This window comes from Vigna umbellata, chromosome 10 (genome assembly GCF_029865625.1).
Source record: "Vigna umbellata cultivar VRB3 chromosome 10, Vumbellata_1.0, whole genome shotgun sequence".
Classification (NCBI taxonomy): Eukaryota; Viridiplantae; Streptophyta; class Magnoliopsida; order Fabales; family Fabaceae; genus Vigna; species Vigna umbellata.
Genome location: NC_142174.1, coordinates 20,746,527 through 20,759,508, shown reverse-complemented (window position 1 = coordinate 20,759,508; position 12,982 = coordinate 20,746,527). Strand labels below are relative to the sequence as shown.

The 12,982-nt window shown below is 30.1% G+C and overlaps 1 protein-coding gene across 2 annotated transcripts; it reads left to right on the top strand.

Annotated features, from left to right (window-relative positions):
- The first annotated feature begins 123 nt into the window (after positions 1-123).
- Positions 124-6,473, top strand: AE7 (MIP18 family protein (DUF59)). Of its 2 annotated transcripts, XM_088100761.1 has the most exons (6): positions 148-362; positions 2,331-2,614; positions 2,712-2,815; positions 2,949-3,048; positions 5,565-5,610; positions 6,054-6,473. In XM_088100761.1, exons 2-6 carry the CDS (start codon positions 2,486-2,488, stop codon positions 6,152-6,154), a joined length of 480 nt encoding a protein of 159 aa, XP_087956887.1. In that variant the 5' UTR covers positions 148-362; positions 2,331-2,485; the 3' UTR covers positions 6,155-6,473. The 2 variants fall into 2 exon arrangements, with proteins under 2 accessions (XP_087956888.1, XP_087956887.1); XM_088100762.1 differs by lacking the exons at positions 5,565-5,610; positions 6,054-6,473 and adding an exon at positions 3,593-3,953 and having other exon boundaries at positions 124-362.
- Positions 6,474-12,982: the final 6,509 nt, after the last annotated feature.

Here is a 12,982-nt window from a genome sequence, read left to right as displayed (position 1 = left end):
TCAAATTTATCGAGAAAATAGTAAAACAAAATTGTTGTTTTTACAGATTTAAATTCAAATATTTAAAAGATAGAGAAAGAACATATATTGTTAATTATTTATTAAAAAACATTTTCTCTGGTTTAACCATTCATCGAAATATATTTGTTCAAAGGTTATTGGAGTGAATTCTTGTTTTTTATCCACGTTGAATTGAATCCTGTGATGCATATTTTAGTTTATTTAACCTTATAATCGTGTTTCCTTGAATCATCATCATAATAGCGGCGGGTTCGTGAGTTATCTTCCTCAACCAATCACCGTTTCCAAGATCGAAGCCACAAGTTTGGAAACCCTAGCTTCTCATTTCTTTTAGAGAAAAGGTAAGAACCTTGCTCAACTCTAATACCATCAGCTATGATTTTTCACACCATTTCATTCTTAAGACATTCGGTTGCGTTGTCACAGTTGCAAGTTTCAATATTACGGTAAACTGAATTCCTTAATTTTCACGTAGACGTTGTTAAGTTGCTTGAGGATGAAAAATTCATTGTGTGTTGGTTTGTGTATAAAATGAGAGGAGTAGGGATACGTGGTAAGATTGTTGTTATTGGTTATGGTCTCATGAAACCCTGTGCTCTGTTATCCCTCTTAGGTTGGATAATAAGAAAAGGTCACGAGCATTGCTCGTGCCTGATGATATTAGAAATTCGAGAAAGAAAGAAACTTTATCCCTCTTTATGCCATGTTTAAAATTTTTAGGCCCAGTGAGTACAATCCATATACTATTGGGTTTTTACTATTTTTTCTTTCTCCACCGATGAATAAATGTAATTTAACTATTTATGTTTGCCAAGTTTGGGACAAATAGGTTATACCGGTAAGGGTAACCCTCACCATATAATATTGAGAGGCGTGCTGGTAAAGAGTTTCTTGGGGGTAATTTTGCAAGGAAATAATGCTTTTATTTGAATGGAAAGTGGCAACTAACAGGTTTCTTTGTCACTTAGTGAATAATTAGATTAGTTGGTGTATGCTAAATCTCAAGTAATCCCTCAAAGCTGGGGTGAGGGGGAGTGCATTTATTATCTACGTTTAACATTCACTTGGAAGGTGTCATGTTTTCCTGAGCAGTTTTCAAGGTCAAAAAATATGTTTTTGCAGGAAGACAAAACTATGCATACTGATAAAATTATTGGGTAGCTCTTTGCAATATGATGTCAGTGTATGCATGATTAATATTAAATTTTCTTCCTAGCATGTGTTATGATTCTCACTCAATATTTTTAGAAGAATATGATCTGTGAATGAGTAAAGGTGTAGCCGACTCTCCATCTAAAGCAAAGCAAATCTTTACAAACATTTAGACTGCAGTAGTGCAGTTCAGTTCTTTGTCAAGGATTGTTATGAAAAAGTGAAAAATTAAACCTATTTACATAATTCATGGGTATGACTGTAATTGGTGTTTACCAAACAACATTCGCTGATTTAGATAAGAAATTAACTCAATCAAATTATTAATCGAGAAGAACTATATGAAATAAGAGAATAAAATCGCAATGGGAAAGAAGAATGAGGGACAGAGATGGGTGATCAAGTTGTGAACCTAGTTGCTCTCTGTTGTCAAAAGCAAAATCTTGTTGATCCCTGTAACAGATTAAGAATTGCAACTGAACCAACCAGTTATTTTTCTTGTTTTTATGTGCAATAAATACTATACAATCAGCCAACTAGTTTAGCTTTAGACATTTATCTCTCTCTGTTATTACATATTATCTGTCTTTCTGCATGATTGTTAGGTAAATTATTTCAACATAAGCAGATAGTTCTAGGGGCATTTCCCCATAGAATAGCTTATACTGGTCACTCCTTTGGTTTGGTTTCACAATTTAAAAACTGATTTAGTTAAAATGTTATTTTAACTGTTTTAGAGCTGGTTTGAAATTAATATGATTCTGAAAAAATTCATTGAATCCAAACCCGCTTATGAACCATTACAAGCAGTTTAGCTTCTGATAACCAAATTAATCTAATGTAATGCTTCGGTTCAGTTTTCAACCTGAGCTGAACCATGCCCACCCTTAACAACTTCTTCATATCAGGGAGAGAACTTTACTAGAAAAGCTTTGTTCCAAGAAACATGAAAACTAAGATTTCTTTTCATGATTTATTCAGTCCATGTGTGCTTTACTGATATGGCGCTTGTGGTAATGGAAATGTTAAATTTTACCAGTGGCTTGGTTCAGTTTGATTTTCTATACCAGACCAAACTGTGATGATGTGTCTGCATAATCCTATTATTATTTTTAAATTCCAGGATCAATTTTATAGTATATTTTTTCTGAATGCAGCATAAAAGAGGCTCAATCAAAACCTTGAGATTCCTTCCTTCCAGGACCCAGCTATCATATTTGTCAGTGTTGTGATAATAAATTGATAAATTCAAGTTAAAACTACGTTAGTCTTATTGTTTCCCTAACCTAGCAAGTTGCAACTCTTAGCCAAAATGGTATCTGGTTTAATCAATGCGAATCCTATCATATATGAAAAGAAAGAGCGTCGAACTCGAACTGCTCCAACTGCTCTCCAAGATGAGTATGCTGCTGAACCAATTGACCAACAAGAGATTTTTGATATCCTTTTATAAATTTCATATTTTTTTTCAATAGTTACTTGGAAAATAAAAGAAATTTTGATAATTGTAACTGCTTATTTTCTTAACATTCTCACATCATATAAGAGATATAAAGGACCCTGAGCACCCATATTCCTTGGAAGAGCTTAAGGTGATCACGGAGGAAGCAGTTGAAGTTGATGACCAGCGAAATTATGTTAGGTATTTATTATTATTGTTATTATTATTATGTATATTCATTTATTAAGTTTCTAGACTTTTTTATTCACACTTAATCAGTATATGTAATGTTAATTTCCTTATTTGATTGGATGGTGACTGGGTTTTTCACCAGGATTACATTTACTCCAACAGTGGAACATTGTAGTATGGCAACAATTATAGGTCTATGCTTACGTGTCAAGCTCATGAGAAGCTTGCCTTCACGGTACAAGGTATTCTCCACTTTTACGTGTTCAATAAGTTGATGTGATTAGTTGGAGTTGGAGAGAAAAAAATATATTGATAGTTATTTTGTTATATAATTAATAGAAGAGCTTTCTACTGTGTGCCCATGGGCATGTGGTAAAATTACGTAAAGAAGAAAAATGCAGTACTAAGTAATCTATTTTTTAAGAAATTTAAAATAATTCGTATGGTGTATTTAATGAGTTCATACTGTGCCCATGGACATTCAGTAAACCAACTTTAAGGAAACATACTTTTTTTAACTCAGATTGCTTATACTAAGTAAAGAGAGATTAAAAATAGTAATGGATTACTTATTTGCAATGATGATTTATGATATGATGTCAACAAAGTTGTTAGTGAATGTGAATGATCGATATTGCACAATGTGCAATTGTTTTAACTCCCATGTTCTTTTTTGAATGATCTCTACCTTACAAAAGAATCAATACTAATTGTGCAGGACAATTACAATAGTGGCAGAACACATTTACGTATCTAGTTTAAAATTTTGTTTTCTTTGTTCTGTAGAAGTGGCAGAACACATTTACGTATCTACTGGAGGTGGAAATAATAAATAGCAGGTGGATCAGAAATCCTCCTAAAGCAGAATCAAGATAACTCTGTTCAGAGGATCACCTTTCCATAGCAGATAAAGGTCTACTTATCATAGACCTTTAAAATAATCCATGAGCTGAAAGTGAAAGCCACAAAACATCTAATAAACCATTAGAGAGCACTTGCTAAACGCTCTGGAACATAAGCTTGATCTCTATGCTAGATATTTATGTAATATTTAGGGTTTAGCTTTCGATTAGTCTGTCATAATCTTTTCTTGATTCATAAGAAATGGTAATTGAATTTGAGCCTGTGGGTACTTGTTTGATTCCAACCCAATTTTGATGGAAAGAAAGTGCTTTGATTGGGCGTGTTCTTCTCAATTTGTAAAGGCAGGCACTAGTTTGGTGTTTTTTTTCTTCTATAATTAGCAAAAGACCATCAAATTGATAAAGAAGTACAGGTAGTACCATGATACAAGAAAAACCAAATAATATTGACAAGTTTAAAGCCAAAATATAAGAGGCTACAGACTAAGCTTAGCACTTGCCAAGGACACAGCACTGTACCAAAAAGGCTTGACCCAATTTATTGCCCCTTCCAAACATTAGGCACCTTCCAAGCCTTTGCACCTTCCAAACACTAGGAACCTCTCACAATTTGTTCTTTAGACTCAATCCATCCCAACCTCATCCAGCCATGCCATCAGCCCACCATGACAGCAAGTCCAAACTTACCAGCTGCACTGCAAGAATTAGAATTTTGTATTGAAGGCAAACGATGCACCTAATTCGATACAGGTGTCCACTCCGTTGTTCTTCACATAATACTCCTTAAAGGCTTGTACCACATTGAAGCATTCTTCATTTCATTTTCTTCATCTGCCACCATCAAAGACAACTGAAGAAGCACAGACAAAACACGCCTCCAAATTTAAACTGGACAACATACCACTTGTCTATCCCAAAACTCCCCGGAGCCAACATCTCTCTCTGTTGGACAACATTATGTGTGCCTAAAGATTCTCTGTATATTGCAGCAGATATAGTAGTGAACTCATCGTCCAGAGAAATAGAGTTATCAATTATGGTTTTATTTTTCTGACATTTGTCATAATCATTGAAAATAGTTAAATAATAATTTTGTTTAGAGTTATAATAAAGTTGAAATCGCACATTTTGCTAAAAAGAAGTTTTAGTTCTTACTTCTTAAGTTTCTTACTTTCACAAGATTCTTGATGTTTTTTATATATTATTTGAATAACCGAACTGAAGTAACCTAGTGTCAAAAGTTCATTGGTTCATGAAAGTATGGGAGATGGTCATTGTATGCTACCTTCCCCTTGGATATACGAAGAGGTTGTTTCCAGATTAGGGTCCATGACTGACCAATCACCAAGTATCTTTTTATGTATTTTTCCAATTAAAATGTACTTTATATGGTTTAGTTGAAAAATATGCAAGTGAATTGAATTAAAAAATAAAATAGGACGGGCTTTCCATGTATTTCTTCAAAATCTGGTTGACATGAGGTAGGGTTTAATCTTTTTGTAGCTGCTTCCTAAAAGTCTACCCTAAAGGGGTCCGGGAGGGTCAAACCTTCTACTCTTGACTGATGCCATTTATATTCATAACATCCTTTTGTTTTGCTAATACTCTCTTAAATAAGATTTACTGGTGTTACATAGCTAGAATTTTAGAGGAGCACATGTTGGCTCCTGTGCAATACTATTTGACATCTTAACCATGATTTAGACTGCAACATTTTTGTATTGTTACCCAATTGTATGATGGTGTTTATAAATCATAATCTATGCTTCCATGGTACTCTGTGTGTGTCAGTTGAAAATATTATTTACAGAAATTGCTAATTAAACCAAATATTCGGCTGATCTTTGAACCCTTTGTGACAATGTTATTTATTTTGACTTATTGATTCCGGTCAGGTGGATATCAGAGTAGCACCTGGATCTCATGCAACTGAAGCTGCAGGTAAAACTTTCTTACTTTTTTCTCTCCCTGTGGATCAGGTTGTGTTACTTCAATTAATGCACCTATACTTACTGCTTAAACTGTTTACTGAAGCATTCAGTATCGATCTACGTCTTACTACTTAGATGATTGGCCATTCCATTTCTTTCTTGGAGTAATGAATGCTATTGACAGACCTGTGACAACACCTTTCTTGGATTTAACCTTTTTTGGTTGAAAGAATGAGGTGTTGTGTTGTTTAATTTTATTTGATGATTATCTGTTTTACTCAAACAACAATCCTCGGAGGCCCCTCCCTTTAACAAGGGAACTTTGCCGGCTTAAGTCAATAATTTGTTTAGATTTCCCGTGACATTTTTAGAATTCTCTTTATAAATCTTTGATCATGACTGGACACAAATACCATTGCAATTTAAATTTTTTTATCACAAATACATATGCAGTTAACAAACAATTAAATGATAAAGAACGCGTAGCAGCTGCACTGGAAAACCCAAACCTTCTGGATATGGTTGATGAATGCCTTGCTCCGTCTTACTACTGAACTAGCTTTACTCTCCAACGAGTCAACAAGACTGTAGATTCTTTTCTACTAATGGTAGAAGTTGGCCAGTTTTATCTTTATGTATAATATTTTGGGTTGGTGGCATATTGGCCTTGCAATTGTCCTTGAATATATTGGAATACGTAGTTGAAAATGTGATAGTTGACTGAGGTACCGAGGTTCTTTGACCATTAGCTCTAGAAAAAAAAAGAAATTATTTCCATGTTTTGGAGGTGTCAGCTCATGTTTCATAAATTGTATTATCTATGCCATGTTTGATTGAACATATATTGAACTATTAAATTATTTGAATTATCAAGTTAGTTGAATTGATCAATTTGGAATACTGGGATATCGTAGAAATTGATCAATTTGGCATTGGTTCTTCAGGTATAAAATACGTGGTTTTTGGCAGAGTGGGGAAGGGTGATAAAAGTGCACAACTATAATTCATTTATTGTTATTTCTATTCAAAGTTTCATCCTTTACACAGTGTGTGTGTTGTGTGTGTCCATCAAATGAATATTTTAACATTCCTAGTATAAGTTGTTTAAAATATGTATATATATTGTTTTCTGTGTATGTAAATGATATTTGAATGGTTTTGAAAACATGATATCTTTTTATTCTAAAACTTAGACTTAATTAAATTTATGTTTATGATAAATTTGGATATTTTTAAAGTTTTTATTAATTTTTTGTTGTTGAGTACTTAATTCTTATATACTTTTGTTAAGTTTGTGTGTTTAAATTTGTTTGTTAATTGTGTGACATTAATACTATCTTAGTTCGTCATTTTGGTTATATGTTTCTACCTATTAAAAATTGTGTGATATCGCGGTTATATACACAGTTAGATTATACATCATACAATATAAAAATAATATCGTGATTAATATAAAATGATAAATAACTTTTATTATTTTAATTGAAAATGTTGTAAATAATAAGGTTGTCATCTTCCTAATAATTTCTATATTATCACTTATTATGATTATCTTTGTCACCATCATCAATTAAATCATTCTTGTTTTTTAATACGTTTTCAATTACTAATAAAAATCAGTTGATTTTATATTGATCATCATATCATTTAACATTAACTACAAAATATTATGTCTTTTCTTATAAATAAGGCAAGATAAGAAACATATCATTCAATTAACGAAAAAAATTAATGAATTACTCCATTAAAAAACAAATTTTTAAATATTTAATATAACAAAAAATAAAAATAAAAACTTAACTAAAAATACTTCCATTTAGGAGGAATGTGAAACTTAATTAAGTTTAAAACTTATTATCGTTATATATTGTATAAAGAACATATTTCTTTAAAACTTAATTATTTTAAATTCTAAAAAGAAGTTCACTTAATTTATTTTACTTTAGAATAATGAATGATTATTGTGATTTCTGTCAAAGAAATAATGCAGGATTGTATAAGTTGAGGAGATTTTGTTTTGCCTTTCATACGTGAGATGATGCAACATCACTGACGAAGTTGTGATGTAGATTGTAGTTGTTTTGTTTTCTCATATTATAATCATATAATACTCCAAATTAACCCAATTAATCTCAACCACCCGCTCCACCTACTCAGATATTCTTAATTTATACGAGGTTTTTCAAATCAACGCAAAACAAGAAACTTACCACTTAAATTAGAAACCAAACAATAAAAGACATGAGAAACGTGGGTTTAAAAAATGTTGGTGGTTGATGGAATAATTAATCTTGTTTATAAACATTAGAAAAAAATTCCTTCTTTGCAAAATGATTTAGACTAAATTACTTTTTAATCTCTCTTTACTTTATAATTCATAATTTAATTTTTTTACTGCTAATAGTTTACAAATTTGAAAAATATATAATTTTAATTCAATTCTTGCAAACTAAGAATCTTCCATTTCTGTTTAATTCATTGTTTTTGAATAAAAATAATAATATCCATATTTGTTTTTGTCTTTCTTCTGTCCCTTAATTAGGCTCGGAATTATTGTATTGACAACTTGCTTTTATTTTAATATTTTCGGAGTCAGTATAAATCAATTTCAATACGTTTAAAACCAAACGACGTCATTTACCTGACGTATGACACAAAAAATGTCATGACATATTCATTTTTTCATATTATTATTATATTATTTTTTGTTATAAGATAAATTAAAAACATCATTAAATAGGAAGTGTTGATTTGTAAATTTTCAGAAAATTTAGTTTTTAAAATAAAAGTAAATTGGTTTTAACCATATATCTATAGAAACATAATTAAAATATTTATTATTTCACTACGTACTATTATACTATTAATGAGTTGAAATTTTAAAATGCATAATTGCAAACAATTAACAACTACAATAAAAAAATAAAAAAGAGTTAATTTTTGAAGTAAATTATGGGTCAATGTATCTCTAACTCGGGTTGAATCGGTTTAATACAAAAGTTAATTTGACCTACATTTAACTTCAATTTAACTTGCAGTGAATCGAATTAATTATAAATTCAAATCTATTTTTACATTTATTAAGTGTTGATGAAGTGAAGGAGTATATTTTGACATTTTTAGAATTTTTATATATAATTACTTCAAAAATTTATATTATAAAATTTGTAGAAAACTGAAAAGAATTGTAAAATCCTTAATATAAAGGAGTATAATATTTAACTAGGCATACATTTTATAGTTCATTCTTCTGTTTTATTTTTAATTAATAATTTATTTTCTATAAATATATATTTGATTTGTTTTGATATTTATATATCTTTTTTTGCTTAATTAAGTTTTCATTTCTGTGAAAAGACTCCATGTGATTTATTATGTTAAATTGACATTAATACTATTTTTTGAAGTTATACTTATTAAAATTTAGGTTTGTAATGTATTAAAATGTAAGTAATTTTTTATATTAAAACTTCTTTGATTTTAACATATGACATTTTTTGAAAGGTAATTCACTTTTTGATATAGACACTTAATACTTTCAAACAACACATAAATACTAATTTAAGAAAAAAAATTATTAATTTTTTTTGATAAAAAAATTAAACTTTCTTAGTAAAAAAATTAATCTTTTTTAAAAAGTAGATACTTAATTGAGTTAAATAATAATAATAATATATATAGTAAAGATCTAAATATTGAAATAAATTACTAAGTAATTTTTTTTCTTTATTGTAGAATATATTGCAAAGTTTTATTACATTAGTTATATTTCTGTCGTTTCACCGCGTAATTTGTTTTTAAATTCAATAGAATAAGTATTCTCCAATGATTTAAAAAACAAAGAGATAAAGGTCTCGTCAACTTTATATATGTCCCATAATTTAGTCAATGAAGAAAAGAACTTTAATGAAGTGTCTCATAATTTTCGTATAAAATAATCTTGTGAGTTGATTTTTTCTGTAAAATCATACTTGGTTGACCTAAATAAGCGAGAATATATTTCCAACGTTTTTATATTTTTATTCAATAAAAAATAAGTAATCTTTTAGTCTTAAATTTATATTTGTAATTCGTTTCTATGTTTTAAAAATTTTAAAAATAAATGGATATAGTAACATTAATTTTTTAATAACTATTTAATTGTGATTCAAATTGATATTTGAATTATTTATATAATTTGATACATTCTAATTTAAAAGTTAATTTGTAATACAATTTAATACGTAAAAGAAATTGATTTCATTGACTTAAAAAAGCTATATCCATTTTTTTTAAAAGACTTAAATACTATTTTGGTCCCTATTTTTGTCGGTTTTGTTCAATGTGAGACTCATTTTTTTAGTATATGGTCCCAATTTTGGTTAATTGTGTTCAATTTAATCTTTTTTATGATGTTGTTGAAATCGTTAACCGCAGACTGTACATGTGATTATTGTTTGAATGACCTGTTCCATTTTTTCTGACATAATCGTCATGACCTCTTCAATGTCGTCAGCCACCGTGACACCACTATTGGTCACACCTTTACTGTCACCCATTGACACCAACAATCACCCATTCACGACATCAACCACCACAAATCTCCATCTTCTTCATGCTTTCAGCCATAATATTTGTTCATAGTGCACTAGTACAAAACAACATATAACGTCAAACGTTCAACGTCCAACTACTGAATAGTCAACGTTAAAAATGATCGGTGACCTTTTTGTAAATAAATACAATTATTAAACGTCGTTCAGAATTGTAATTTGACGTAAAAGGATATAAAACATCGAATTTCCCAACGTTAGATGTTAAAAGGTTAGTGAATTCAATAAAAATTTGAGCGGAAGATTGAAAATTCATTTACTTTATCTTAGCGCGCGAGACCCTCTTCTCTTCTAAAAATTTTCTCGAACGAAATTTGATAACCATCACATATATTTTTTCTTTCATTTGATACAAATGCATGTTAATTAACTACTTTATGTATGATTTTTGTTTGTTTTGACCGATTATTTTCGTGTTGTTATCCTTCATAGGTGCATTCTATTTTCTCTGTCACTGGTGACGACATTTTATTTCGACGAACCCACCTTTTGAAGGTTAGTTTTCGTTTTTGTTTTGAAAAATTTGTTGCGTTTTTTTTTTGTTGAACTTGTTTGTTGTTGTTTGGTTAAACTTGTTTGTTGTTGTTGTTTGATTGAACTTGTTTGTTGTTTGTTAATACTACACTACACGTTCATAGTTCTTGCTTTATAAAATACCAAAAATTGAAATTTGTTGTTTTTTTTTGCTTTTTAAGTCTCGTAGAGTTGTAAAAAGGATCACAATTAATTAAAACAAAATTGATTAACATCGTATATTGACAAAATTTGACATTAAGTTAACGTCGTATATTGACAAATTTTGACGTTAATTTAACGTCGTATATTGACAAATTTTGAAGTTAATTTAACGTTGAATTTTTTAAATTTGACGTCAATTTAACGTCTCCTGATATGACGACGCTCACAAATTCACCATTAAAAGCCCAAAATATTCGAAATTGTATGCGATTTTTGTACTAGTGGTGCTACACCAGCAAAATCTATTGAACCATCATTCCTCCACGAAAATCCTAAATCGCGAGTCATCATGAACCACAACAAGCTATCAACCACATATGTAGATCCATGCTGCAACGTTCCCTTCGTGATAGCAATCGAACAAATTTTTGAAATCACGAGCATCTAAATCAAAATGAAAATCCAATGCACAATGCACACCACAAATTTGCAATGAGGCCACAAACATGCAAGTATCGCAAACAACAAAGACTAACTACTGTGAGAACGAGGAACGAACCAACAAACCCTAATGATAGTCTCACATAATGAAAGCCCTAAATTGCGCCACCCAAATCAAAACAAACTTTGAAATTGCAAGCACAAACTGTGACACCACATCATATAAACCTTAATTTTGTGAGTGATTCTGGATCTATGCTAGGTGTGGTTTGCAATTTGGGGTTTTAAGAAGATGGATTCACATTTTGCATTGAAGGTGCGAGATAGTTCGTGATTCCTCCCTACTGGTGCTGCACTCGCAATGGTGGTGGATTCTGATGTGTCATAGTGGTGAAGGAACGAAGATGCTCCAGTGATGACTCTAATGGTGATTGCATTCATGGTGGTGGAGAAACAGAGCAAAATTGCATGACCATGTAAGAAATTGTGCAGGACGATCACGTAAGCAACAATCCAACAATTCATTCAAACACTGCTCATGTGTACAATATGTCATTAACGATTTAGACGATGTTACGAAAAAAATACCAAATTGAACATAAATTACAAAAATTAGTACTACATTAAACACTCGAAAAAATTAGCCTCACATTAAACAAATGAACAATAATAAAGACCAAAAGAGTATTTAACCCTTTTTAAAATTTGAGGACCAAAATATATCAAATATTGGAACAATGACAAATTTCAATCCTGCGTTTAAATTTAGAGACTAAAAACATGCGTAATTTATCTTAAAAAGTAATTATCAAAACAATTATTTGAATAAAATAAAGAATGTTATCATAGTAAACAAATTATAAGAAAATATACATACTAAAATAATAATAAAATTGATAGTTTTATATATTTGTGTAAATTATATTTTTTCTTGTATAAGAGCAACAACACTTTTAGTTTAACATTTATGCCTTGTTTACTTTAGAGTGTAGAAAATTCTAAGTAGCGAAAAGCATGAAAGACATAAAAAATATAAAAGAGTATGAAAAAAGAACAATAAAATATAGTTTTCCATACAAATGTTATAGGAAATAGACTTTGTAAAGACTTAGAAAATGATATTTTAGAAGTGATAGTAGTTTAAAAATAGTGAGACTAATAAATATAATTTAGTTATAAACAAATTTCATTATTTTAAAACACACAATCTCTATGAAAATAACTTTTCTAGAGTTTTCTGACTTCTCTGTAGGAGTTCTTCTCCTATTCATTTGTTTGAAGATCAAAAGATCACCTGAGTGATCACAGTAATAAGATCTTCAAGTCTACCCAATCAGTTTCTCCAAAAGAGTAAGTTAGTTGCTACTCTTTTTCTTTGGTCTGTCTTGTTTCTTTTGGGTAGTGTTTTTGCATGTGTCATCTGAGTCTTCTATAAGACTCTATGTTGATCAGTGTTTCTAACGGTATACCCTAATCATGTTTCTGTGAGTTGTAGGTGCATATAAAGTTCCTTGAACTGGTGGAGTCGTCTTAGCTCTTGTAGAGCAATTAGGTCCTCTGTAAGGTAAGGAAAGCTAACCAATATATATCTTTTAAAAATTCATCTAGAGATTTCAAGTTTGTGTTCATGATTGCAAAGTGGTGAAAATTGTTCTTTAATTGATGAATCTT